The sequence below is a fragment of the Mus caroli genome, unplaced genomic scaffold (genome assembly GCF_978045245.1).
Source record: "Mus caroli unplaced genomic scaffold, Mus_caroli_1 scaffold_4, whole genome shotgun sequence".
Classification (NCBI taxonomy): Eukaryota; Metazoa; Chordata; class Mammalia; order Rodentia; family Muridae; genus Mus; species Mus caroli.
This window is the reverse complement of record NW_028227259.1, coordinates 151,197,002-151,224,014: the sequence shown is the minus strand read 5'-3', so window position 1 is coordinate 151,224,014 and position 27,013 is coordinate 151,197,002. Positions and strand designations below refer to the sequence as shown.

General features: G+C 46.2%; 2 protein-coding genes across 7 annotated transcripts in view; one reads left to right on the top strand and one right to left on the bottom strand.

Moving 5' to 3' along the window:
* Window positions 1–331: 331 nt before the first annotated feature.
* Window positions 332–2,711, bottom strand: LOC110293940 (RNA polymerase I and III subunit D). 3 transcript variants are annotated; one of them, XM_085837445.1, is made up of 3 exons: window positions 2,510–2,711; window positions 1,726–2,083; window positions 332–879 (listed from the first exon to the last, which is right to left on the bottom strand). In XM_085837445.1, the coding sequence occupies exons 2-3, from the start codon at window positions 1,749–1,751 to the stop codon at window positions 504–506; spliced, it is 402 nt and encodes a 133-aa protein (XP_085693571.1). In that variant the 5' UTR covers window positions 1,752–2,083; window positions 2,510–2,711; the 3' UTR covers window positions 332–503. The 3 variants fall into 3 exon arrangements, with proteins under 3 accessions (XP_085693571.1, XP_021017499.1, XP_085693572.1); XM_021161840.2 differs by having other exon boundaries at window positions 1,726–2,080; XM_085837446.1 differs by having other exon boundaries at window positions 2,514–2,711.
* The window catches only part of Lnx2 (ligand of numb-protein X 2), a 61,137-nt gene continuing 36,814 nt past the window's right edge, over window positions 2,691–27,013 (top strand). For 2 of the 4 annotated variants that reach the window (XM_021161839.3, XM_029477262.2), the window contains exon 1: window positions 2,849–2,993. The gene's annotated coding sequence lies outside the window, so the exon portion shown is untranslated. Of the gene's footprint in view, window positions 2,811–2,848; window positions 3,013–27,013 lie in introns of those variants that run through there. The other 2 variants (XM_085837444.1, XM_029477263.2) reach the window with 2 other exon arrangements.

The following is a 27,013-nucleotide window of genomic DNA, read 5'->3' as shown; positions in this document are numbered from 1 at the left end:
GTCCCTCTGCCAGTCTTCCTTCTAGTTAGTCTCCTGGGTCTTGTTCTATGTCACTTCTCCTTTCCTGAGCACCTCAATCATATGGAAATAAAGAGACTCTTTAAGATCTGTGATCAAGCCGGGCGTGGTGGTGCACGCCTTTAACCCCAGCACTTGGGAGGCAGAGGCAGGCGGACTTCTGAGTTCGAGGCCAGCCTGGTCTACAGAGTGAGTTCAAAACCCCTACCTTGGCCCAATTATCTGTTTGCTCACTTTTAGTGTTGGTTCAATTAAGAGGGTGACACCATCCTTGGGGTTCATCTAGGTTCAAGGAAGAGAAAGCACTCAAAACTAGTTTAACCAAAAGAGAGAATTTATTAGGCAAATATACTTGCAGAGATTCCAACAGCTGTATGGGTCAATAGCTAGAGCCACATTTTCCTACAGGACAGAACATGCTGCAATCACAATTCTGGGTTCTGCACCATCCTGAGGGTGGTCCTGCTTGTACCCTGCACGAGGGACTAGAATGTGGGCTCCTTTTTGCTTGCCTTTATAGCTTTATAGTCCTTTATGCTGGCCTCAAACTTGACAAGCACATGCTGGCAGACATTCAAGAGCTCATTCAGGCCTTTCTGAAACGGCTCAACAGCTGGAAGGGCACCCCGGGTCTGAATTCGCAAATTAATTTTGCTCTCTGAAGGATGGGTCGTAGTGTAACCACAAAATTCCACTTCCGGGTTCTTCATGATTATGTACCGCAGACAGTTTCCTAGTGTATGGTCCTCCTCGTGCAGGACAAATGTCACACACTGTCTATCTGTTCCAGCTGCCTGGACCATTTCCAGGGCTGTCTTCCTCTCGCCTTCAGCCATTGAGGTCTTCAATCCTGATATTTTTCTACACACATATTTTTTTTGTAAGAATAAGGTCACATGGAATATCGTTTTCTGATTAACTTTTTATGATTCACTGCCTCATTCTCCTGCCTCCACACTTCTAGTCATAGATATTTAACTCCAGTTTTTCCCTACTTCATTTGACTCCAGCAACGGGAGGGGGGGGGGCGGTGTCATCTCAGAAAAAAAAAAAAACCCACCAAGTTAAATGTTTGCAAAATCTTTCTTCGGATAGAGCAAAAGAAAGGGGCAGAGTTACAATAGGGTAGGCCCTAGCTGCAAGATGAAAAGGGAGTTGACAGGCATAAAAACCACGATTACTTTAGCATAAAAATGGCAACCACAAGTTATCAGGGTGGCAGGCTCAGTTACGGCTCCCATTGAAAGAGGTAAGGAAACTACTAAGTTAAAGGAAGTGGAAAGTTTAATAGGAGGGAGAATTTGGTGGACAGAGAGAATTTATAAGCAGTCTGCACAGAGCGGAGTTGCAGTAACTTTAGTCAACTTAAACACGCCAGGCCCGCCACTCGGGACGGCTGGCCCGGTGCGTGACCTTACACGAGGCAGTTCTAATGGGGGTGGTGGCAGTTTGGGACTTACAGCTTGGATTCCCAACTTCTCTCCTCTCCCGGATGGCTAGCATCCCTCTGGGCTTTTCTGTTATAAATAAACCCACGGCTCCTCCCTCTTCCCAACCCGGCCCGCTATACTCTCTCTCCTTCCTTCCCCAGCGCCTGGGGTCAGGCCTAGCCGCCACGCCGGGCCGCAGTCGGCCGCGTGCCCCTTCGCCACCCGCTTCGCTGGCCCGACCCGCCGCCCCCACTCCACTCTTCCCCTCCGCCCTTACCTCTCCAGCTCCTGATCGTCTTCCATCGCGGGAGGTGGGGGGTGGCGGCTCCAGGAAATCCTCAGGTGGCGCTGGCGAAATGGAAGCTCTTCCCCATGTCGCGAAAGGTGCGGGACAAGGCAGGAAGGAAGAAACCACCGACGGAAGAAGCGGATGACGGAAGGAGGGGGGCGGAGCCGCAGCGGCGCGGCAGGGCCCTCTATGGGCGGGGCTAAGACGGGTCCCGCCCCCGACCACGCCCAGGCGCGGGCAGGACCGCTCACCTGGAACTGCGGAAGCTAAGCCAGCTGCCGGGCACAGCCTGTCCCCAAGTGCCACCGAAGAGCACAGGCTCTCACCTGTCGCCCCGAGACACCTGCTATTTAAAAAGAGTCGGAGTCGGATCTCTGGCCTGCTAGGATCTCCAGGAACCGGACTGCCCCAGGGCTGGCTATTCCCAGGACTTGAGTCCTCAGGGGCCTTTCATGGGGCACCTTGAAAAAGAGAGACTGTTGTGCAGAGATGACTTTCCTGACGATACTGTGGGTTTTTTAATTTTCTCCCTGGGGTGCAAATGTACATCTCCACTAGGTGCAAGGGCTGCGATGGTCTTTCTTTTGCGAGAGAAGTGAGAGTTTGGAGCACCGCCCTCCTTCCTCGGGAGCTCACGCGGTGGGACTGGCAGCTCCTTTTCCCTTTGATCCCAAGGAACCGCCCTTCTCCTCAGGTGCATCCTCCCAGCTCCCACCTGACCCTGGCCAGGCTGGGTCCCCGCCCCACCCAGCTGTCCCCTCGCCCTGCACACCTACACGTCAGCCGCCCCGCGCCACCTGTTCTCCCACAGCCTGGTCCCGCAGCCCTCCCCTCCCTTCAGCTGTCCCACGCCCGGCGCGGCGCTCCAGGGGTGCACGCAGACACTTCCCGAGCGTCTTCTCTGTGTGTCTGAGAGGGAGAATCCGGCCGGGAGCGATGGCGGAGGGCGGAACGCGCTCACTCTAACACGGGGGTGATGAGCAGGGCCGACCCGGCCCCTCGAACTCCTTGATTGGTCGAGAGGCTCCGAGCCCGCTCTTAGTCCCGCCTTTGTCCGCCGTTGATTGGCTCAGGTGCGTGTCGGGTTGGGCCTCTGCGCTCGCCCCCGAGGGGAAAGGCAGCAGGGGCGGTTGAGAAGTAAAGTCTTGGCCGGACTTTGCTTCTCGCCTGGAAATCGGCGGCGGCGAGTCCCGGCGGAGCGGAGCCGGGCGGCGTCCTCGTCAGCGCTCCCGCGGGGAGCCCGCCGCTTTCCCTCAGTGAGTTACTTCGCCTCAGGTGCGGGCGGTGACGGGGTGTGGCGTCAGGGTAGGGGGGACCATCTGGGGAACCGCTGGGGGCCGCGTGCTGTCTGGCCCGGCCCGGTGCGGGTGCGGGTGCCAGGAACCCCGATGCAGGTCTGCGCGCCTCTCGCTTTTCAAGACATGGAGGTCTGGGGACGAGTTCTTGCACTTTGCGTCTGCACGTTGTCGGGAGCCAGAGTGGCGCTAGCTAGCTGCCCTCTGGTTTTGTTCCCTGGAAGGGATGAGCAGAGAGGCACCCTCCTCCCTGCCCCAGCCTGTTGCGGGGGAATTCTCACCTTTCTCTTCAGATTTGACATGTTTGGGAGCGTGGGGGGTATAATTTCCAAAATATGAGTCCCGATTTGGAAGCATTTGCGCACAAAGCACCTCTTGGGAAAGACATCGCTGGCTTTTCAAAGCTTTCTGCCACGTTTCACGCAAGGACTTTTTAATGGAGTGTTCTAGTATTTCCGTTTGCATTTCAGAGTGTGTGTTTGCCAGGAGCCTTAAGGACGCTTCCGCGTGGCTTTATCAAATCAATTTTTCTTCTTCTCTCTCTGTAGCCTTGGCTAGCCTGGAACTCACAGAGATCCGCCTCTTTCTTGAGTGCTGTAGGGTTAGAAAGGCGTGTGCCCTACACCCCGCCAATTTTTCTTTGAAAAAAAAAAAAAAAATCCCAGAAACCAATGGCAAGGGTAGTTGGAGGCAACCGTGAGCTCCAGTTTATCCAAACTGCCTTCACTTTAAGAATGTCACATTCTTTTCAGTCACACTACTTAGACATTGGCCTCCTTCCCAGGACACAATTTGCTTTTTCTCTAGCCTGTTCAGTGACATAGCACAGACGCAGTTGGATCTCAGTAGGTCAATCCTGTTTGCTTTGATAGGTTTGAAAACCCTCCCCCACACCTTTGGAGAAAAGGACTTTGGCAGGTAAAGAAAGAAGGAGGGTAAATCTAGTGTCCTATTTGGCCGGCAAATCATTGTTGAGCTCACAAGGTTTTGCCGTTTTAGCCTGTCCAAATTCCATGTGAGTTTTCCCAGAGGGGTCAAATGTAGGCCAAGTCAGAGCAGCTCTAGAGTCACATTGCTTTTAATTCAGTCCATCCACTAAGTCCATGGTTTGTTTCTCTAAGCTTCAAGTTTGAGCCTTTTCGTTGTAGGAACATTTAGCTACTCCGTGTCCGCTTTCCAGACTTTGGTGAAAGGGAATTTCTTGCCTAGAGTTGTCAGTGTCCATATACTTCTTAGTCCATTACCTGAAAGGAAATTGAACAAAGTGATGTGGGAGCTTAAACTCATTTCTACCTAGGATGTGCCAGAGACATCCTAGGCAGTCTTCAGATTTCTCTGGGAACATCCTAAATGCTTAAAGCCGTAGAGTGTGACATCATCTGCTGTGCATATGGTTCGTCCGAAGGACACGATGTTTGGGGCTAAAGCAATGGGGGGCTGGTTTGTTGTTTATCTTAGGTAGGGGTTCATGGTACATTCTACAAGTGGACCCTTAGATATCTGTTGAAATAATAAAAAGAAAGGATTTTGTGTAATTCCTCAAGACGTTTGGACACCTCATCCGGTCAGTGAGAGTGAGGTGTTCGTTTCAAGCAGGAAGATGCTGTGGTAAGATTTGCATTCCATAAAGATAACTGCAGCAGGCTGGAGGACAGTGGCAAAGCAGCATGGGACTGCTACTCCATCGTCTCTGTGCATGTAATACGTGTTTGCAAAGGGTTTATTACCCTCTCTTTGTTCTTTAGCGGTTTTTAGTCTGGTAGGATTTGGAAACCCGAAAAAATAAAAATAGTTTTGGCCCTGGCTCAGTAAAACCTCATCCAGAGCTTGTCACCACCAGTCTGAAGAAAGCTGGTGTGGCATTCAGGAGGGGTGGACTCGTAGGTGAGTGACTAGGTAGGAGTAATGAAAGATGATCCCTGGTTTTGTTAGTTTGTCTGTCTGTTTTCTGTTTTTGTTTTAGAGACAGAGTTTTACTCTAACTGTCCTGGAACTCACTCTGGAGACCAAGCTGGCCTCAAACTCACAGAGATCCCCCTGCCTCTGCCTCCCAGAGCGCTGGGATTAAAGGCATGTACCACTATGCTCTGTGATTCCTGTTTTTTGGGGGGTGAGGGGGCAGGGAGGGACTAGTTAAGCTGCTTATGGAGGCAAAATAGGGGTCAGGTTCTTCCAGTTGCCTTTCAAATTACTATTCCATCTGGGTTTTGATTCCCTAACAGGCAGGAAGTAGTCATGGTACTGTTTAGTAAGGTTTAAGGATCAGGTGAAATTACGCATGTAATACCCTTGACACAGTCTGAGGTGCATTCCAAGTACTGAATAAATATTAGTTGTTCCTTTAATGACAACAGTACTGGCGAGGTAGCGGGATGGTGGAGGCTTGAGAAGGAGCAGTTTAAACCACTTGGAAGTCCAGCTCAGGCTCAGTGAGCTGCCTGATGTGTCAACCCAGCATGTTGGATAGACATCGCAAGAGAAGCCTGGAAAGAAGAGAGAAAACAGAGGCTTTTTCCATAAAGTCTTTTTAGATGTGTGTGGTAAACTCTGAGATTTGGGGACAGGGGAAGGCGGAGTTTAAGAGCAGTGCTGGTGGGGTGTTCATGTGGAATGGCAGGTGCGTTTCGGAGCTGGGTGTGGAGACACACAACTGTAATCTCATTCATTCCAGAGACGATGACGAAAGAAGATTGCCATGAGTTTGAGGCCAGCCTGTGGGTGCATAGTGGAATCCTGTCTTTAAAAATTACAAAAACAGGGCTGGTGAGATGGCTCAGTGGGTAAGAGCACCCGACAGTTCTTAGTTCTTTCAAAGGTCCAGAGTTCAAATCCCAGCAACCACATGGTGGCTCACAACCATCCGTAATGATCTGACACCCTCTTCTGGTGTGTCTGAAGACAGCGACAGTGTACTTACATATAATAAATAAATAAATAAATCTTTAAAAAAAAATTACAAAAACAGCCCTGGTGGTGGTGGCACGGCTTCAATCCCAGCTCTTGGGAGGCAGAGGCAGTCATATCTCTGAGTTTGAGCCCATCCTGGTTTACAGAGTGAGAGCCATGACAGCCAGGGGTACACAGGAAACCCTGTCTAAACAAGCAAGTAAACCCCCAAAATTAAAGAAATGAAATGACAAAACCACACCTTGGTGTGGCAACACACGTTTTTTAATCTCAGCTCTTGGAAGGCAGGGGCAGGCTGATCTGAGTTTAAGGCCAGCCTGGCCTGTATTTCAAGTTTCAGGACAGCCAGGGCTACATAGCAAGACCCTGGCCTGCCCACCCCAACCCCACCAGAATAATTTTGGTCATCATCAAAGGAGAATCCCAAGTTCTTACACTAGTTGGCTCTGATTCCTTCTCTTTTTCTGCTTTCTGGTCACCACTCTCCCATCCCCCACTTTCCAGCTCAAATCCTTCTTACTATGCAGAAGTGTGCAACATTTCCCCCTTGCTTCCTGAACTACTGATCCTTCCGGATCTGCCTTCTTGTAGGCAAGAAGGATGGGAGAGCTCTTACTTCATAGGTTAACTTAAAAGTGGTGCCAGCCAGGCAGTGGTGGGCACGCCTTAAATCCCAGCACTTGGGGGGCAGAGGCAGGCAGATTTCTGAGTTGGAAGCCAGCCTGGTTCTACTGAGTGAGTTTCAGGACAGCCAGGGCTATATAGAGAAACCCTGTCTCAAAAAACAAAAAAAAAAAAAAAATTTTTTTTAAATAAAAATAAAAAATAAAAAAGTGGTGCCAAGTGAAAAATTACACACACACACACACACACACACACATACACTTGCACATACCTTACACATAGGATTGTAATTGTCGTGTTCTCCGGGTCTACGCTTGACTGATGAAGGACCTAGAAAGTTTCAGAAAACAAATCTCCTTTAGCTTCCCTTAGGCAGCAGCAGAAACAGGAAAGATCTGAGGTCGTGTAAACTTTTGGGCTGGTTGGATCGGGAAGATGAGAGCTCTTAGCCTAATGAGTTATTCAGAGGACCTTTTAGTCCTTTACTACAGAGTGACAACCCCCTTCGGAAGCCCAGTTTGTGTGACCTGGAAAAACCCCAATGGGTTATAGTTTTATCTTTTAGATTGTTTGATTTCTGGAGCAAAGATTCCATCTGTTGTGTTCACTGTAAATCCCCCAGATACGTTAAAAAAAAAAAAAAAGTGTGTGTGTGTATGTGTGTGTGTATGTGTGTACGTGAAGGAATGAGCCTACCAGCTTTGGTCTGCCTTCCTGCATATGTTTGTTCAGAGGGAAACAAAAGAATGCGTTGTGACAAGAGGCCCCACAGTATTTGCAAGCCTTTAAGAAGATACAGTGGGTGAGAGCTGATGGTTGTCTGAGCCAGCTGTTTCCACGTGAGATACTGTAATTATTCGCTTTTCGCAGTTCACCTCCATAGCTGTGGGGCGTGGTAAGTTCTCCAATGGAGAGAGATGACCTCTGTGTCATAGTTCAGTATTAACTGCATGACACACAGGCCACATAACCTTGTTCATAGGTTACTGACCACGGCTTCCTAGTTACTGGGAGAGCTCCCCGGGAGAGCCTCTGGCATCTCTGTGGGGATAATTGAGGATCTAGACAGAAATGTGTCCAGAGAAGGCTGGTTATTAGATAGTTCTATTGCCCCAGCCTGGGCGTTTTAGAATGTTACCTCAACAGGCCATTTCCCTCAGGAGAAAATTTGTGAGTGAAAATTTGGAGTTTTTTTAGTCTGGGCAGAAATGAGAAGTAGAGACATATGCCTAGTGCTAGGACAGCCTAAAGATAGATAGGGTCCTAGAGAAACCCTATCTATCTAAAAGGCATGCGGGGAGGTTTTTGAAATAATATGGTACCCAAAAGTGGACTGTGGTAAAAAAGTTTATAACCAAATTTTGAGGACCCATATTCTTAGGTTAAAAAAAAAGTTGTACTTCATGATAATAAAGATTTTTATGTTGGCTATTAGTAAATCTGAGAAATACCCATCTCATCAGATTTTGGCCACAAAGTCTCAATTAAAATTTAATTCTTCATCAGAATCGTCCCTCATCAATTAAACCACATACGTCACCATGGCTCTGATCCTGTGGAACCTTTCCTTTAAGTCATCTTTAAGTGTCGTAACACTACCATGTTTCTCCTCTGTGTGATTTCACTCTTTAAACTTCAGTTTTCAACTCAAGTCTGCCTGCCAGATCGGTAAGCCTGTGCCACGTGATCGGTGCTGAGTGCGAAACACCACGAGCAGGGTTTCTACCTCTGGAGAGATGCAAATCTTAGAAGCCCTCCCAGGGAGGAGACGATAATGATTGAAAGCAGAGTGACTACATACCCCTGGCTTCCAGTTCCTCTTCATTTGGTACCTTGGTGTTTTCCACAATTGGAACTTATATCCCATTAAACATGTGTCCCTGTTCTGCCCATAATCACCCACCAGCCCTTTCTTAGGCCCACACTTTCCAGTGCAGCGCAGCACCCATCCTCCTCAAAGAGACAGTTTGCCAGTCTGTCTGCTCCTCTCCCGTCTGCCCCTCCCTGTGGCGGTAATATCTGCTAGGCTTGCTGTCTACATGGCCTGATCTAGAGCCCTGGCTTAAGCAAGCATCTGGCGTCCGCTGTCCCTGGCACCTTAGCCTCTCTCCAGCTCGTCTTCACCCCTGCACTGCCTTTTCTCAGTTCTGGGAATTCTTTCAGCCGCCCTTCTGCCCCTCCTTCCCCTTAGTCCATTTTGTGTCTCCAGAGTGTTCTGACACTGACCCGAGACAGAATTCATCTAAGAACGGAGACAGCACCACACAGTTCCAAGCTAGTAAGCGCTCTGAAGTGGTGCAGGCCTGTGCTCTCGGTATTGTACTAACTAGCCATATTTGGCTGTGGCGCTCTGAAATGTGACCGCCCTGTGCTGAGAAATACAACAGTGTAAAATAGGAAACCCATATAAACCTCAGTAATTTTTATGTTGATTACATCTTGAATTGGCAACATTTTTGGTTACACTGGATGAGGTAAAAACACTAAAATAATACACGTACCTATTCTGTTTTTTTTTAAGCAAGCACTTAAAATGATAGAATAGGCTTACATATTTCTTATCTAAGGTGTCATCTGTCAAGTTGATGAGGAAAACTAGCCATTTTCTGCAGAGTAGGGGATCACTGATGCCTGCCCTCTGTAAGTTTAGTTGGAGGGCTATGTAGATGATTGGGCCTTAGAAAGATAAACCCTCCCTAAGGAATTGGAGGTGGTGACACTTGAAGCAGCAAGGGCTGAGGCCAGGGAGGTGGATGGGCCTGCTCTTCTGTGCCTGGCTAGTCTTAGTGAGGGTTTTAATCTGGTTAACTCATGCATTATTCCAAACCCTCACCATTGACAAACTTTAACCCAGCCCCTAGGTCACGCACAGGCAGGCTGGTAGGAACCTGAAGTGACCTCTGTGATTTCTCTCAGGCTTCTTTTTCCCCTTCCCAGCTTTCCTGCTGAAGTCTCAGGTCTACTGAAGGCCCGATCTGCTCCTCAGTTCCGTCCTTTGAATTCTCTTTCAGGAGAGCCTCACGATTTAACTCCGCTCCTTGTCTTCCTTCCTCTCCCACACCAGTCGGTAAAAAAACGGTCTAATATTAATCCCACAGCAGACAGGACGGTTCCCCTGACCCCAGGGCTCCCCTTATTGTTCTCAGCAGCACACGTTCTTAAAGATTTTCCTATATTGAAGTTTGCATAAATGTTTCACAAGCTGCATTAATGTGCCATCACAAGCTACGACTGAGAGTTCACATTATTTTATGTCCATCACTATTTGAAATCTGATGAAATATTTAGCACTTATAACGTGTGTCAGTCCAAATGCTTCATTTACTGAGTGGTTTACTGAAAGGAATCCTGCCAGAATCGTACAAATGGAACACTTTTATGGTGCTTCATTTTTTCCTAAGCATGTTTAAGTATATTGTGCTTAATATATTGTGAACCAGATCACCGAAGGGTTTTTTTTGTGTTGCAGATAGAAACTTTTTCCCATGTGCATCTTTCCATCCCCGCCCTCCCAGCTCCGACACACATCTCCTTTCTGTCTCAATGCATTTGACAACTTTAGGTATCTCATGTGGAAGATGGGGAATGTTTGCAGATTGTTTTGCCAGCCGCATGACCTCAGGGTTCATTTGTGTTGTAGCATGTGACAGAAATTCCTTCCTTTTTTTTTTTTTTTTTAATGACAGAAAAATTTTCCCATATGGAATATACCACATGTTGTTTAGCCATTTATGTGCCAATGGAATTCTGGCTTCCTTTACCTCTTTGGTGCTTTGCATGACGTTCCTATGACCATAAGCGTGCAAATATCATCCATCAGGAATGCAGTTGATAGATGAAGTGTCAGTTCTATTTGTGACGTTTGAAGCCCCTCCTGTTTCCCACACTTGGTTGTACCGTCCTACAGCCCTGCCAGTAGCGCACACTCCCACCTCTCTGCAGCCTCAGCAGCACTTACAGCCTTCTGCTCTGTTGGGTCGGAGCCATCCTAATGGATATGAGGCAACACCTTTCTGGCTTGATCTCATCTCTGCAGCCAGTGACTTTGCATATCTTGCCATACTTGGTGGCCATTTGTATATCATTGTAGAAAGTGCTTTCCAGTTCTCTATCCACTTCTGAGTACTTGGAGTTCTAAATGCATTTTGGATATTAACTCCTTGGCAGATCTGGTTTGCGAATACTGGCTCTTGTTGCCTTTTCACCCTACCGGCTGTTTCCATGGGTATGCAGAAGATTTTAGCTTGGTGTGCCCCATTGGTCAGCCCGTACCTTTGAGGTCATGTTTCTCATGACAATTTTTCCTTGCTCCCCCAACCCAATCCCTGGAGTTGTATCGTGTTAGGTCTTACAGTGAAGTCTTCAATCTATTTGGAGTCTATTTTTATATATGATGTAAGATTAAGGTCCATAAAATACAGTCTCTTAGACTGTAGCTGTAGAAGGAAAAGTTTTGAAATACATAGTCTGGTTTCAACGCCAGATGGGGGTGGTTGGTGGCAGGGACTGGGCTAGGACGTAGCTCCCGAACCGTGCACCCCTGTGTACTGTTTTAAGATTCCTTTATCCTTCGTGTTTCTTATATGGAAGCAATTGTCTAGGCTTAACAGAATCTGAAATAAAACCAGTGAGGACCAGCTAGTTATAGGAGAGCCAGTGGTGTGCCCTGTGTCCCTGTGATGGGTATGTAATGTGTTCGGTCAGCATCTGCATCCTTGAGCACTGTTGGGTGGATTTCAGAGCGAGCTGAGCAGGTCTCGTGTGAAGCATGCATTGACTCCAAGCATTTCTCTGATTTTAAACTTTGTGCTTCCGTTATAGTTGAGATAGTTAATATGCTTAAATAGACTGATTCAGTTTTTATTAAAAATAGGGATAAATTAGCTGGGTGTGGTGGAGCACGCCTTTAATCCCAGCACTTGGGAGGCAGAGGCAGGCGGATTTCTTGAGTTCGAGGCCAGCCTGGTCTACAAAGTGAGTTCTAGGACAGCCAGGGCTACACAGAGAAACCCTGTCTCGAAAAACCAAAAAAAAAAAAAAAATAGGGGTGGGGGGATAATTTGTCTGAAACGGTGGCTCACTCCTTTTTTGGGGTATTATATTACGTTTGGATGACTTTTCTACCTTTGAGGAAATATAAAAATATAATAGTGTGGGTTTTTTTTTGCAAATGTAAACTTTTAAAGAAAACAATAGGTGTCAACTGAATGGAGAACAGGTATGTGTTTTGGCTCACGATTCTAGACCATTTTCCATCATGACAAGGGAGTCAGAGTGGCAGGGCTTGAGGTGGGTGAGGATAGTTCACCCATAGCCAGGAAGCAGAGTGGTCCGGGTGCTCATGTGCATCCCCTTTCTTTGTCTTCAGTCTAGGCCCAGGATGCAGTGTTCTCATCGCAGCGAACCTAATTTAGGCTTGCCTCCCAGACGAGCCTAGAGGCTAACCTAGTGGTGGCTTGCCTAAGTACGGCCCACAGAGGCTCCTGTATGTCCTAATGCTTGATCCCTAGTAGGTGGAATTGTTTAGGACAGATTGGGAGGTGTGCCTTGTTGGAGGAGGTATGACCTTGATGGAGGAGGTGTGTCAGTGAGAATGGGCTTAGGTTTCAAAAGTCCATTCCAGGCCCAGTCTCCCCCCACCCCCCACTCTCTGACGAAACTTTGGAATCAGATGTGGACTGTCAGGTACTGCTCCAGTGCCGAACCTGTCTTCCTGTCTGCCGTGTTTCCTGCTGTGATGATCATGGATTCACCCTCTGAACTTGTTAGCACATTTCTTTTATAAATTCCTTAGTCTTGGTGTCTCCTCGCAGCAATAGAAACATAAATAAGACACTAACTAGTCCATCTGTAATTATGCCAGAAGTCCTTTTTCTGGTTTATTCTAAACCTGTCATGTTGACAATTATTAATCACCACAGTATGGAAACTATTTATAGAAAACATATGTATATAAAATTTATTTATTTATAGCAGATTATAGTGACAGTTTAGGAATTTTTAATTTGGGTTTTTAAGAATTTTTTTTTTTTTTGGTTAACTTTATTTTATATATGTGAGTACACTGTCCCTCTCTTCAGACACACCAGAAGAAGGCATCAGATCTCATTATGGATGGTTGTGAGCCACCATGTGGTTGCTGGGAATTGAACTCAGGACCTCTGGAAGAGCAGTCAGTGCTCTCAGCTGCTGAGCCATCTCTCCAGCCCTAGAATTTTTGTTTCTTTAAAAAAAACCTCAGAAGTATATAAGAATATGTTTTCGTTTTAATCCGAGGTGTGGGGTACGGGGCTGCTTTAGATGGTCCGCAGCAGCTGATGCTGATTTGCCTTGGGCTCTAGCAGCTGTGTGAATTGGCCAGCTGCAGATAGTCTCTGTGATTGTGTGACATTTGGAATTCTGCTAGGGCCCCAAGAGCTGTCGGTGGGTTGGTGTTGGTTAAGTAGTCACGTGTAAAGAAGACGAAAGAAGAAATTAAATATTCTGAAGGCAACAACCAAACTTGCCCCGGAGCTGGACACCCCCATCAGCAGGGCGGAGTCTAACAGTAGTCAATCAAACTTGCCCCCCCCCCCGGAGCTGGACAGCCCCATCAGCAGGGCGGAGTCTAACAGTAGCCAATCAAACTTGCCCCCGGAGCTGGACACCCCCATCAGCAGGGCGGAGTCTAACAGTAGCCAATCAAACTTGCCCCCGGAGCTGGACACCCCCATCAGCAGGGCGGAGTCTAACAGTAGCCAATCAAACTTGCCCCTGGAGCTGGACACCCCCATCAGCAGGGCGGAGTCTAACAGTAGCCAATCAAACTTGCCCCCGGAGCTGGACACCCCCATCAGCAGGGCGGAGTCTAACAGTGGTCTAGCATTGCCTCCTTTCCAACCTCTGACCTTATTCAGGTATCTCTTTGTTTTCCTGCCTAGCCTTTTTTCACTCTATCAAAGGTTAAGGGGTTAGAGGGCTGGAAGAAAGAAGAAACAACAAAGTAGAGATCACTGGCTACTTCTGAGGAATGGCGTTTTGGAGAATACAGAGGATGATGTTGTGTGTGGTGGTGGACATTTTAAGAGATGAGGCCTACCTAATGGGTGGTCTTGAGGTCCACTGGAGAAAAGTTTTCGAAGGGATTGCTGGTCTTCCGAAATCCACCTCATCCCCCACCCCCCACCCCCGTGAGTGTATGTGTGTACACACGTGTATTCTTACACATCCATGAGCACGTATTTCTGTGGGAACCCACGTGTGGAGGCTGGAGGACCACCTCCGTTGTCATTCTCAGGAAAATGACTCCTTTGAGTCAAGGTATTTTATGGTCCTGAGGTTCACCAGGTTAGACTAGCTGGCCAGATAGCCCCAGGCAGGACTTCTGTCTCTATTCCTGAAGTACTGGGATTCCAAGAGCATGCTACCATTCCCATCGTTGTGGAGGATCAAACTTAGGTCCTTGGCAAGACAAGAGCTTTGTAGACTGAGCTGTCCTCTCTGCCCTGGAGTGGGCTTTTTTTTTTTTTTTTAAGACATCAAGTTGTCATAACTTATCATAACTTCAAGTTGTCACAACTTCATAACTTGTCAAGTTGTCATAACTTCACTCTCTCACAGTTGTGCCTGTCATCTTCTGTAAGGGAAATTCTGCTCTTCTGGAGTAAGAGGGAAGGAGGGAATGAGACAGACAGACAGAAGGGGAGAGAGAGACAGAGAGGGAGAGAGAGAATGAGAAAGAGACTGGGACTCCAAAAGACCAGCAATCTCTCACTATTGTCACGGTCTTGACTCTCCAGATCTATGACTGTGAACCAGGCAAACCTCTTTTCTTCATAAAGGCAGCCTAGTTCAAGCATTTTGTCATACCTCTAACAAATGGTAATGAATGCAGATGGCCAAATCAGAGCACTTTTTTTTTTTCCTTTAAACGAGTGAGTGCATAACGAATGCATATGGAAGTCACAGGACAGCCTGAAGGAGTTGATTCTTTTTTTTTCTTTCTGCCAAGTGAGTTCTAGGGATTGAGATCAGGAAAAAAAAAATTTCTTTGAGAGTTTCATTGGATGAACCCTTCCCTCCCCATAACTCTTCCTGTATGCTCATTCACTACATCTCCTTTTCAAATTCATGTCCTCTTCTGTGATGATGATGGTGGTGGTGGTGGTGATAATGATGATGTAGTAGTAGTAGTAGTAGTTGACTCTCCCTCCCTCAGCAGTTGTGGCTGCCTGTGGCTATTCAAGCTGGGGTGGGGCCTTGTGACTCCTTTAGCCCTCCATCATCCATGTGTAGGTAGACTGGCAAGGCCTTGGCAGGTCTTGTGCAGGTAGCCATGGCTGGTGAGAGTCCATGGGTGCAGCATTCCTGTTATGGCCAGAAGACTCTTTCTTCACAGAAGTCCTCCTGGTCCTCTGGTCCTTAGACTCTTTCTGCCTCCCTTTTCTGCAATGTCCCCTGAGCCTTGGGTGCAAGGCTTGTGTTAGAGATGTCACCTTTGGAGATGGACACTCTATGGCCACACATTCTGAATTTTGACCACTTGTGGTTTCTCGTGGTGACCTCCACTTGCAACAAAAAGATGTCTCTTCATTGATGGGTGAGAACCTCACAGCCATGAAAGCCCTTCAGTTCCCAAACCAGAGGACTCTTACACATCACGCCCAACTGTCAAGTGATGTTCATAAGGTTAACGGCTTCCCTTCCAAAATGTGCCTGTGATCAGGTTCCTCAGCAGGACGTTAGCCTTCCAGACTTGACATGCTTCAGGTTGCTTTCCTGTGGTTTGAGCCGGACCGAAGCTTGTAACTGAAGGAGGCAAACGGACAGTAAGGTAGTTCTTACCACTCCAGATGTACCATGGTGACACTAACGCAGACAGCCTTGTGGGGGCTGAGATGAAGCTCAGAAACTGTGGGTAAAGAGCAGTCTTAAGTGGAAATAAATTTCATAATTCTGCAAGTCCCGTGGTAGCTATGTAACTGATTATATTTTCCTTGCTACTGTGGTGGCATTCCACACCCACTTCTGTTACTGGATATTTATTGAGTATGTAGTATGTTCCAGGCTGTGGTGAGAGTGTGGCAGACTGAGATCAAGGAAGCCATTTATATAGAGAATGTACACACTGAGCCAGGAGTGGGTGGTGGCATGTGCTGCTTATTAGACACATATACAGGTGAGCACACTTATGGAGCGTTAATGACGAATTTCACCTGAAAGAAGGCCGATGTGTCAGATCTCAGCCATCTATTTCTAGTGGCCAAAGTCTGTAAGTTTCCTTTTGGCTATTTGTCCTTTTCACCAGGGAACCCTGTGAGCAGTTCTGCCACAGAAAGTCGTCCCCGGAAGTCAGCTCAGGGCCTTGTGCATTCTACCAGTGAGCCACACGCCCAGCCCCAGCCACATTCTCTTCCCTCTACACACCCTATCCTGGAGGTATTCCCACACAGGAGAAATGATTGAAGAGCAAGCGTAGGAAGCAATGAAGAAAAGCCAGGCATCTGGGGAAGGCAATTCTAGAGGAGTTTTAGCTTTCTCGAAGATAGGCATTTGTTTAGTTGTGTCTGTCAGCATCTCAAACTCACTTTCTGTTCTTCTCTTCTGAATTAAGAAAAACAAAACCCCACCAGTTACTAGGGGAACAAGGAAAATAACGTTGTCAGTCCTTGAATTTGCAGTTTGTTTTGAAGTTTCTCACTTCTTAAAGCTCATCTCTGTCACTTCATAGAAGCTGCAATATGTAACTTAGTCTGAAAATTCATGTGCAAAACTTTTGAGCTCTGCTCTCTTTGATGATAAGGATTTAGAGTGTGATCCGTGACTCATCAGCTGACGTCCTGGTGCAGTTTTAGAAACAAAGGGGGTGATAGTAGATTTCCCCAAAGGCAGAAGTAAATGCAAGAAAAACAAGATGTCGCCCTACCGTGTTGATGTGGTTAGAGCTGTGTGTTGAGTGATTCTGAGAAAGGCATTAATTCCAGATGCTTCCGGGATTCTGAGTAGACCCAGGAAAAAATTTGTCTCCTGTAAAAAGATTCATATTAGCAGCAAACTGACTGCATTTTCTCCAGTTTTAGGTATGAAGTAACTTTGCCAGTGAATGTGAGGCTTGTCTACATATTTATTTATTTAGGTTTATTTTACAGATTTGGGTTTGTTTTGTATACTCACTTTAAACCAAGCAGATGAAGCAGTGATGGAGTATAGCACATCATGAGGGTTCTGGGGAACTGTCTCGTTTCCTTTCTTTTTGATGTGGACATCTTCTTCACCTGCTTTGTCTGTAATTTTAACCATGTATATAAGGATCTAGTTCAGCTGGTTTATCTTCTATTACTTTCAGTGCACACTCCTTTGTTCCTTCTACAGGATATTACATGAGAAGTCGCTGAGCACACATAGATTCAGGCTCTTTTATATCCCAGCAGGCTTGTTTGCTGTGTGACATCTTGCATATACATCTCTATATGTATAGATTTTTTTTAAAGATTTATTCATTTATTTTCTGTTTATGAGTACACTGTCCTGCCTTCAGACACCTCAGAAGAGGGCATCTGATCCCACTACAGATGGTTGTGAGCCACTATGTGGTTGCTGGGAATTGAACTCAGGACGTCTGGAAGAGCAGTTAACCACTGAGCCACCTCTCCAGCCATGTGTAGATATTTTAAAACATGTTATCTTATACCTTGATGTAAATAAGCTCAACATTAGTTCTAAATTGCTTATTCAATTGAATTTTCACTTGGAAATCTCTTAATTTCCAGATTGCAACTAAATTGTATTAGTTAAAACAAAACAAAACGAAACAGCTTTCATCTCTTGATTACATGTAGGTGTTAACCGTGTAGAGACTGTCTTTGATGGATACAGGCAGGAATGACTATTTGAATTTTAGGGGATGGGGTACTGGTACTGGAAATCCAAACCAGTGGTCTTGGGGACTCAAGGGATGCTGCACCACAGGGGTGACATCCACAGCTCTCTCGGTCTTCTGAGGCAAAGTCTGCCTCTCTCTCTCTCTCTCTCTCTCTCTCTATATATATATATATATATATAGCCTATAGTGACTTGACTCAGTATAGCCCAGGCTAGCCTCACACATAAGATCCTTCTGCCTTAGCCTCCTAGGGCTGGGATTATAGGTGCATGCCCGTGCATGGATGCTCTCTTCTGTTTAAAGGCAGTGCTGAAGCCAAGGGCGACTGTAGACACCTGTAATCTCAGCACTGTGCTCTCGAGCACTCAGGGGGCTGAGGTACAAGGATCATCAAGGTCAAAGCTAAGGCCAGCCTGAACTACGCAGGAAAGGCTGAGGAATGCCAAGCACAAAATGAATTTCATTCATCTGTATAACTCAGAAGAAGTTGGGATATTATATATACACGGTGCAATCAATCATGGGAGGAAACACCTACTTTGGCCATGTTTTAAACTCTTCTAAAAAGCCAGATTTTTAGAGAATACTATAGTACAAACTGTGCCTAACTTATAATTTGCCTGGTTGACACTACTGATTGCTAGCTGAAGAATGCCTTGCAGGGCTCACCAGCTCTGCACATTACCGCCCCTGCATTAATGCTTGTCAAGGGCACTCGGGGTATCTTTGAGCTGTAGCACTGTTGACTGCATCTGTTTTGTACCTTTTAGAAGGTGGTCTTTCTACTGAATTCAATCAGAATAGAACGTCAGCCCTGGAGGGGAGTGAATGCCTTCAGAAGTGTACAAGTGTCGTTCCAGAGGGTTTGGGCATCTCCAGGGTTCTACAGACATGGATGGATGGGTGGATAGAGTTGTCTAACTGCCAGTCCTTTTTTTTTTTTTTTTTTTTTTTTGAGTTTTTCGAGACAGGGTTTCTCTGTGTATCCCTGGCTGTCCTGGAGCTCACTCTGTAGACCAGGCTGACCTCGAACTCAGAAATCCGCCTGCCTCTGCCTCCCGAGTGCTGGGATTAAAGGCGTGCGCCACCACCGCCTGGCCTAACTGCCAGTCTTAATCATAACAGTAGTCACCGTTTCCATGATTCCGGCATTGCTGTTGGTCAGCTGGAGGCTCTCCGTCTCCCTCAGCTGTCAGCGCATCCCATGCGGGCAGCACTCTGCACCAGAGGACTGGGAGGCAGTCTGTAGTTCCCACACGGTACAGTGGCTGCCTGTGTTTAGAAACCAGAACTGCTTTACCACAAGCCCCCTTCCTCTGCACTGCAGCGGGCTATGTGAGAAGGGAAGGCTTTGATCCACTCTTAACTGTCTTTCCTTCCGGCTGGAAAGGGCATTGCTAGCGAGTGAAGAGGTAGGCTCCGAGTGGAACATCTGCATCTGTCTGCTTAAACTCGGAACAAGGTGATTTCACCCGGGCAGTGGTGGTGCACACCTTTGATCCCAGCACTCTGATCTCTGAGAGCCAGTACAACCAGGGCTGCACAGTGAAACCCTGTCTTGGAAAACTTTGAAAGAAAGAAAGGGGACGAAGAGGAGAGGGAGGAGAGGGAAAGAGGGAATGGAAGAAGAGGAAAAAGAGGAGGAGGAGGAAGAGGAGGAGGGCTTCAGATTATTAAGCAAAAGAAATTCAGAATGGTTATTTAGTTCAAATCCAGTATCCTGGCTGGACATGGTGGCACATACCTGGAATCCCAGCATTGGAGAACTGGAGACAGGAGGATCAGAGTTCAAGGCCAGCCTTGGCTACATTGTAAGTTTAAGGGCAGTGAGGACTCTGGCTGTCCTGGGAACTCACTCTGTAGACATATATATTATGTTTATATATATAAAACATTCATATTATATATTTATTAATATATCAAATTATCAACATATTTTACCATTAATCACATTGATATGTTATATGTATTAATCATATTAATATAATGTAATAATAATACTGAGTTAATAATATTAAAATGTATTTTATATATAGTTTTTTTAAAGAGGGAAGAGGAGGAGGAAGTAAAAGTTTTATGGCAAGGGAGGGTGTGTGTTCTCTCATCATCTGTGTCAGCGCACCATTGCCTTCTTAATGCTCTGCTTCAGCCCACTGCCTGACTTTGAGCCCCGTGTTGGGAGGGTGTGCGGGGAGGGAGAGAAGCTGATTGGCTGTGGCTGAGGCTGTCAGCAAGGGCTGACTTCCCTTTCATCAGGCCCTGCTTGCAGCCCTTCAGCGAGATGCACACCAGCGTGGAACTGTGTTTTATATGGAGTTTTCAGAAAAGACTTCTCCTCACCAATTCAGTAGAAAATGGCAGCACAGGAGCTAGCTAGTGCCAGGAAAGGCCCACCAGCATCTTAGATAAGCGGTTCTATCAAGGCCTCCTTCCCTGCCTTCCTCCCTCCCTCCCTCCCTCCCTCCCTCCCTCCCTCCCTCCCCCCTCTTCTCTTCTCTTCCTTCCTTCTCAGTTAGTTTGTGAAGCAATAGAATTTTTCATGTTTTTGTCGTGAAGTAGTCCAGAGATAGAGCCTGGGTAATGGATCTTCAAGAAACTCAGTGGGCTTGTAGTGTTACAAATCCATTGTAGACAGGCAGTGGCGAGGAAGAGCTCTGTCTCTGCTCATAGTATGTTCTTGTTCCCATTCTTAATTACGGAACATTCTTGCCGTGTCCAGTGACATTATGATGAGTGAGATTTGTGTGCTGTTTATAAGGTCAGGACCTTGACTGAGCCCTTGCCAGCCTGCTTCCTTGGTGTGTGTGCCGATTCCCAGAAGCTGCCTAAGCTTACGCTGTGTAGCTTTTCTGTCCTAGCCTTCGTCTGTGGCGTGTGGCGTGTGGGTCAAACTGTTACTCAGCTGTTACGTGAAAAGGGGAAGACCCAACACAAGGAAGCAGTTGGTCTTGCCAGTTGTGTAGTGTGTAGGGTTGGACTGGGCACCCGTCAGCTAGGAGCATCTGCACCATGCAGCCCACTAGCTGAGCTGTGTTGCAGGTTACTGTGTCAGAGGTGGTGGTGGTGGTGGTGGTGGTGGTGGTTTGGTTTTGTTTTGTTTTTAAAGAAAACTTAGGCAAGTTGGCTATTTGTAAAGTGGCGCTAATAAAATGTCTGTATTAAAGTTCAGTTGGGTATCTGCTCTCAGATGGAGGGAGTACAGTGACTGTAATAGTTTTTTCTTTCTTTCGTTTTTTCTTCACTGAATTAAAGTTTGTCATTGGATGGTGTAATGCCATCAGGTTAGTCAGCAGGCATTTCTTAAAACTGTGTTCAATCATTGGCGTTTGTGTAGAAGAAAAATAAAATCTACTTATTGAGGGGTGAACTGCCCACTGGCATGTTATATGGGTAGCTGCGCGAAAAGAGAGGTCTGGGTCTGTGAAACCTGCTGTTGTCTCTATTTCTTGGTTATGGGGCAGATGGTACTTTATTAATTTGGACAGTCACCCACTGGGTTCTGTAATGACATTGGTTATGTAAGGCCATAGTGAGAATGGCCATAATGCAGTCAACAGTGATTCACTCTTAGTTTTAGGACACTCTGCTGCCTTGCTCAGAATATGTGGTCTTACCATGGTGCTTTTCAATTTTAAGGTTGACATTAAGTCCTTACCTTATTTCCTCAGAACGTATTTAAAATTATTCGCTTGAATTCTAAGAGAGCTGTGTGGAGAAGGTGTCAGTTCTTACAATGTAGGAAGTAGGGATAGCATTTCTAAGAGAGACTGACGACAGTGTCCTGCTCATTGGGCGGGTTTCAGGTTTTTGTCACAGGTCTGAGTTATGAGTGAAGCAAGCCATAGATTGTTGGTGGTGTAAGTAGTGAGAGATCAGCAGAGAGGAAAGCTATTCTGATGCTAGTCCCCCGAGGAACAGTGCTAATATTTGGCAACTAATTTTTTAACGAGGTGCTAAATGGAAGTATAGTTTCAGTCACATGACTTGAAAAGTACCACAAAGTTTATATCTAAATACTTAAAAGTTACAGTAGGGCTGGAAAGATGGTGAAGAGCACTGGCTCTTCTTCCAGAGGACCTAGGTTTGTTTCCCAGAACCCACCTGGCAGCTCACAGCCATCTGTAACTCCAGGTCCAGGGTGTCCGACACCCTCTTCTGGCCTCTGCAGGCACCAGGCACTCACCAGGGACATAGCCACACACGCAGGCAAACATGCATGAATGTGAAACAAACAAGCACACCCTTTAAAGTTCTTAAGGAGCTTTTTAAAGCTTTAACATTATAATTTCTCTCTTCGCTGTATATTTTATAAGGCTGTATTTATCGTACTTTCTTCTTTATAACTATATTCTGTTATTCCTTAACAGAAATATTCAACTCAAAAGGTAATCAAAATGTCAGTTGCTCACCTGTAGTTTACACAGTGGCTAAAGTTTAAAAGACTGACAACATGGAATGTTGGCTAAGAATGCGAGCTTATCTTTGGAAATGTAAAAGTCTCTGGGGACAGGTCTTACGACTGCTTAGGAGACTAAGCATATGCCCTGTGACTCAACCCTTCCACTTTGAAGTATTCACCCAAGAGAAAGGAAAATATAGGTTCATGGAACCTCTTGTTCATAATCACCAGAAATGGAAACAGTCCAGTTGTGTTTCTGCAAGGAGCATATTGTCACGGGGAACTCCTAAGCGGCTGGAGGGAACACTGATATATGTCAGAAATAGGTGGATCTCAAACATTCGCAGAGCTGGGAATGCTGGGTGTGCGGTTAATCCCGGCCCTCTGAGTTCAAGTTCAACCTGGTCTGCGTAGTGAGTTCCAGGCTAGCCAAGGCTACTAAGTGTGACCCTGACTGAAAGAAAAATAACTCAAAAAACACATGAACAAAAATCTTTGCTGAATAAAAGAACGACTGAAAAGAATGAATATTCAGTGTTCATGATTACCTTAGAATGGCCACACTCACCTATAAAGAGACACCAGAGACTTCCAGGTTGCTGGAGAAGGTTTGGAAGCTGTGATTTGACAGGGAACTTAAATGACAGTAAAGCGTGGTTGTGGGTGACTCCCCCAGTGGACACATGGGAAACCTGGGGTAGCCTGTCTCAGAGCTCCAGTCAAGACACCAGACACTGACTCCCTAGCTGGCACCTCAGTAACCTGTGCCACCCTCTCTGAAGGTTCAGATCAAGGTAGCTTGTTGTGTGTTGAAATTCCTCACGATAAGCTGTTTGGGAATATTACTGGGCCCATTTGCTCATGAAGGGTTTGTTATTTTCTATGCTTTGTCTCTTTGCCTTGCTGATCTTTATCCTCAGCATGTGAACTTGTGCCTGTCTGAGAACTGTTGAGAATCTATCTCTCCTGTTAATTATATAAAATTATAAGCTACCTGAGAAGGTGCATTACAGAGCAGTGTCGCCTTTCCTTGGGCCGATCATAGTTTCCATCATGAGGCCTTCAGCCATAGCCTACACCACGTGGCTTCTCCTCCTCTGTATCACCTCCTCCTGTGGCGTGGCTTTCTTTACTGACAGGGAGAAGGAAGAGAACTCTGGGAAGTTTCCCAACTTCAGGTCCCCCGGACATGGACTCAGGGATCAGATTGGCCAGGGTTTGAGTCACTTTCAGCCTGACCTTTAACCTCTCAGCCCTCTCTTCCTCTGTAAAATGATGGTGCTTCTCCAGAGGGCTTGTTCATGGCAATGATAACATGAAGCGGTGCTTGTGGAGTAGTTGGTAATAGTGAGGGATTCCTGACGTCACTGGAAGTGGGTTCTGAGTTGCTGGAGAAGGTAGAAAGATGGAATGTTTTTAAATGAAAGTGTGTGTGGTGTGTGTGTGTGTGTGAGACTGTGCTCCTGGAACAGCACCTGGGAAGTCTGTATTCTTCTCTGAGGATTTTGACCAGTAGGCTACCACAGAAACGGTCCGGTATGGTGAAGCCTGGCTCGGTGTCCACTGTTTAAGACCTTGCCTCCAGCCACAGTCCTCAGTTTCATTTTTACAGCCTTCTCTCTTCTGTGCTTCTGGGAAAGTTAACATTGGGCCCTGTTTTGGAAGTAACCAAGGTTTAACCCACTAAAGTTTCACGTGCTCCTTGCTACTGAGATTAGTTCAAGTTGTCTTAAACTTAAGACATGTCCCAAGCCAAACTACAGAGTCAGGAAGCCATGATTCTGGGTATTTGCATATTGTGGAGGCTGAGCAAGGGGCTCTGCACTCTCCCAAAACTACTGCGGCAGCTGCCACCCACAGTTTGACCACACATGTACCCAACTCAGAGGAGGCAGGGCTGTCTGAGTCAGCCACACCTGTCCCATTGGCCACCTTTACTCAGTTTTCTGGCATATGAGGCGGAGTGAGAATCCTACACCCACTTAATCACCAGGCAGTCTGTCTGTCGTCTGATGCATTGCTCAAGGCTCCCTCACGCACTGACTCTACTGTATGCCTCTGTTTCTCTGTCCAGATGCTCTGCTCCTCTAAGTGGTTAGTCTGGTGGCCAGTTTTGAGTTTATTGAAAGAGCTTTTCCCTACTATGCATAGCTTCTCTCTGGGTGTGTTCTGTCCAGGACAGTAGCAGAGCCATAGAACATTATCCAGTGTTTGAACTATAGCTAGTACCAACTGGACTGTGACATAAACAGAATAGTGTGGTGCTGGGGAGATGGCTGAGCAGGTAAGAGCATGCATTGCTTTTACAGAGGACCTGGGTTCATCCAGGCTTACATACAGTGGTTCATTGCCATCCATAACCCTGGTTTCAGGGACCTAACAGGTACTCACATGATGCGCATACATACATGCAGGCAATACAGTAATATACATAAGATTTAAAAATTAGTAAATCTAGCTAGGTAGTGGTAGCGTACACCTTTAATCCCAGCACTTGGGAGGCACAGGCAGGTGAATCTCTGTGAGTTTGAGGCCAGCCTGGTCTACAGAGTGAGTCCCAGAACAGCCAGGGCTACACAGTGAAACCCTGTCTTAAACAAACAAACAAATCTATAAAAAAATTAAATAAATATTGGATTTCAGGGTCCAAGCATGAAGAAAGTGTTATGACAGTTGAGTATTCGTTTTACATGGTGCTTACCTGGTAACTGATACTTTCAGATTTATTAGATTAAAGTATCGTTACATATTGTAGTGGATACCATCTGTTTCTCCTTAATGTGGCTACTGAAAAATTTAAGTTGCTATGTGCCTCACAGTATCTTTCTGTTGTGTCACTGACTAATTAAAGTCTCTGTACCAGACTAGTCTCTGTGAGGGCAGGGACTATTTGTTTAGCCAAAGTAACCCTATCTCTTAAGCTTGCTGCCCAGCCTGCAGCATATAATCAAACAAATATTTGTTGAATGAGCTGTGAATGTTCTGGTGGCTTCATCTCTGTACCTGCCATGTACCGTGCTAGTTAACTGATAGGAAGAAACAAGATAAAATGGTTTTAAGAACCTATTCCATGCTATGTGTTCTTCTTCCTGATGTTTCCATGGAAACAGTACCCAAAAGATGGCCAGGGTTTCCGTAGTAGTCTTCAGATGGTATTTTCTCCACTTAACCAAATGCATGAAAGCTTAAATGTTTGGATAGGAGGTGTTTCTTGGGTTTGAAGTCCAAATTATAGCACTCTACTTTGAAAAAAAAAAAAAAGGTGATAAACGCTCACATTCTCCCTATCTTTATGGAAAATTTTCTATTAAAATAATTTTCATTGTTTTATTGGCTTATGTTAATTATATAATAATTGGTTTTGTTATGATGTTTTATGTGTATATTTAACATATTTTGATGCTCTTCGAGCCCCTTAGCTTGTCCCTCCCCCACCCACACCGATTGGTCCCCTTCCCTGTCAGTTTTCCTCCTACTTGCTTGTCTTCTGCTTGTTCGTGACCAATGGGCTCCTGCAGGCTGCGTCCCTAAGCCCACGTCGGGATACTTACAGGGGCTTGAGCCCACACTGATATCTGAGGTCCTGAAAATGTCTGACTGGCTCCCGTCAACCACTGACTGCCCATATGTCCTCAAAGAGGAGGGTAGGAACCTGTGAGCCCCCTTTCCCTCCATCCTAGAATATCGAGGGACCCAAGTGTGTAGGGCTTGTCAGATGATCATCACACTGCTGTGGGTTCAAGAGGACAGCACTCCTAGCATGCCCGGATACAGTGTTCAACACCACTCAGCCCTTCCTCAGCTCTTCCTGCTTCCTGCCGTGTCCCTGAGGCATGGAGGTTTGGGTGGAAGTCCTGTTTAGAACCATGCTCTGTCCAGTCCGTGGGTTCATTCTGATCAGTTAGCCGGCTCTGCAGTCGCAGCCACCCATTGTAGCTTCTCTGACCCAGACCACAAGTACCACTGGTCAGATTGATTCTTGGCTCTGCAGCGTCTCATCTTTCGGGCCCTTATGGCAGGTGGGTGCTCTCCCAGACCCGCTGCCACCTAGTTCTGAGGCTTCAGACAGAAACAGCTTACGACAGGAACCATGTTGGCTTATGATAGGTGACCTTTCATTTTTCACGGTCAGGGGACAGAGCAGTTTAGATTATGGCAGGCCCAGAGTGTGGCTGAGACTATTCGTGTCACAACCAACCAGGAAGCAGAGAACACCCAAAACAAGGACTGCCTACTTCTATTTGATGACTTTATGGCTTCTAGTTTTTCTTTTATCACTGTTTGTAAATACACATTGCCAGTTGACCGTTATATAATTGAATGTTTGTTAGAAACACAAATTCAGATTGCTTTGAGAGTGCTAGGAGAGATCAAGGTCGCGGTTTGTAACCATTTATGTGTATAACCTGGGGCTACTAACCTGAAAAGACCAGGCGAGAATCTAGATGCTGAGTGGCTGTAGATGATGGGTTTGTTTTAAATGAGGAAACAGTCTTGCTTTAGGTCTCTATGGGCAAAGCCTAGGGAGAAAGCCCTAAGCCCGGTTAAAACCTTTCTTTTCAGTCCCTATTGTATCTCAAAAACCTTGTGACTCCAGGCAAGTACAGGGGAATGTTTTTAAGAAGATTTTGGAGAAACCAATCCGATTTGAGCTGCTACCCAGCTTTATGCTCATTCAGATTGGTTTTGCTGTCTGAATGCAGAAACCGATGTTGAATTTTGTGGTTATCAAAGGGGCCAGAGATAGCTCAACGGTTTAAGAGCACTGTCTCCTCTTGGCAGAGGACCCAGATTTAATTCCCAGCACCCACACGGTGTCAGGAAGCCATTTGTAACTTCAGTGTACAATGCTCTTTTCTGGCCTACTCATGGGACACAGAGACAACACGCAGGCAAAGCATGCACACACATGTTATTTAAATAAATAATGTCAATGTCCTTCCAGCATTGTGGCCTTTGTACAAATAGGAGTATGTGGTTTCTTCTGAAAGCCTGTCACCAAGGTGCTAACAGTATAAAAGGAATAATTTGCCTGTGGGTCTGCCATCCAGTTAGTTATGCAAAATATATACTTATATATGTATATGCAAGTAGTACATATGTGTGTATAAAGCATACCATGTGCAATCTCTGAGTACTGTTTGATTAGCATCTGTGTGTGTGTGTGTGTGTGTGTGTGTGTGTGTGTCT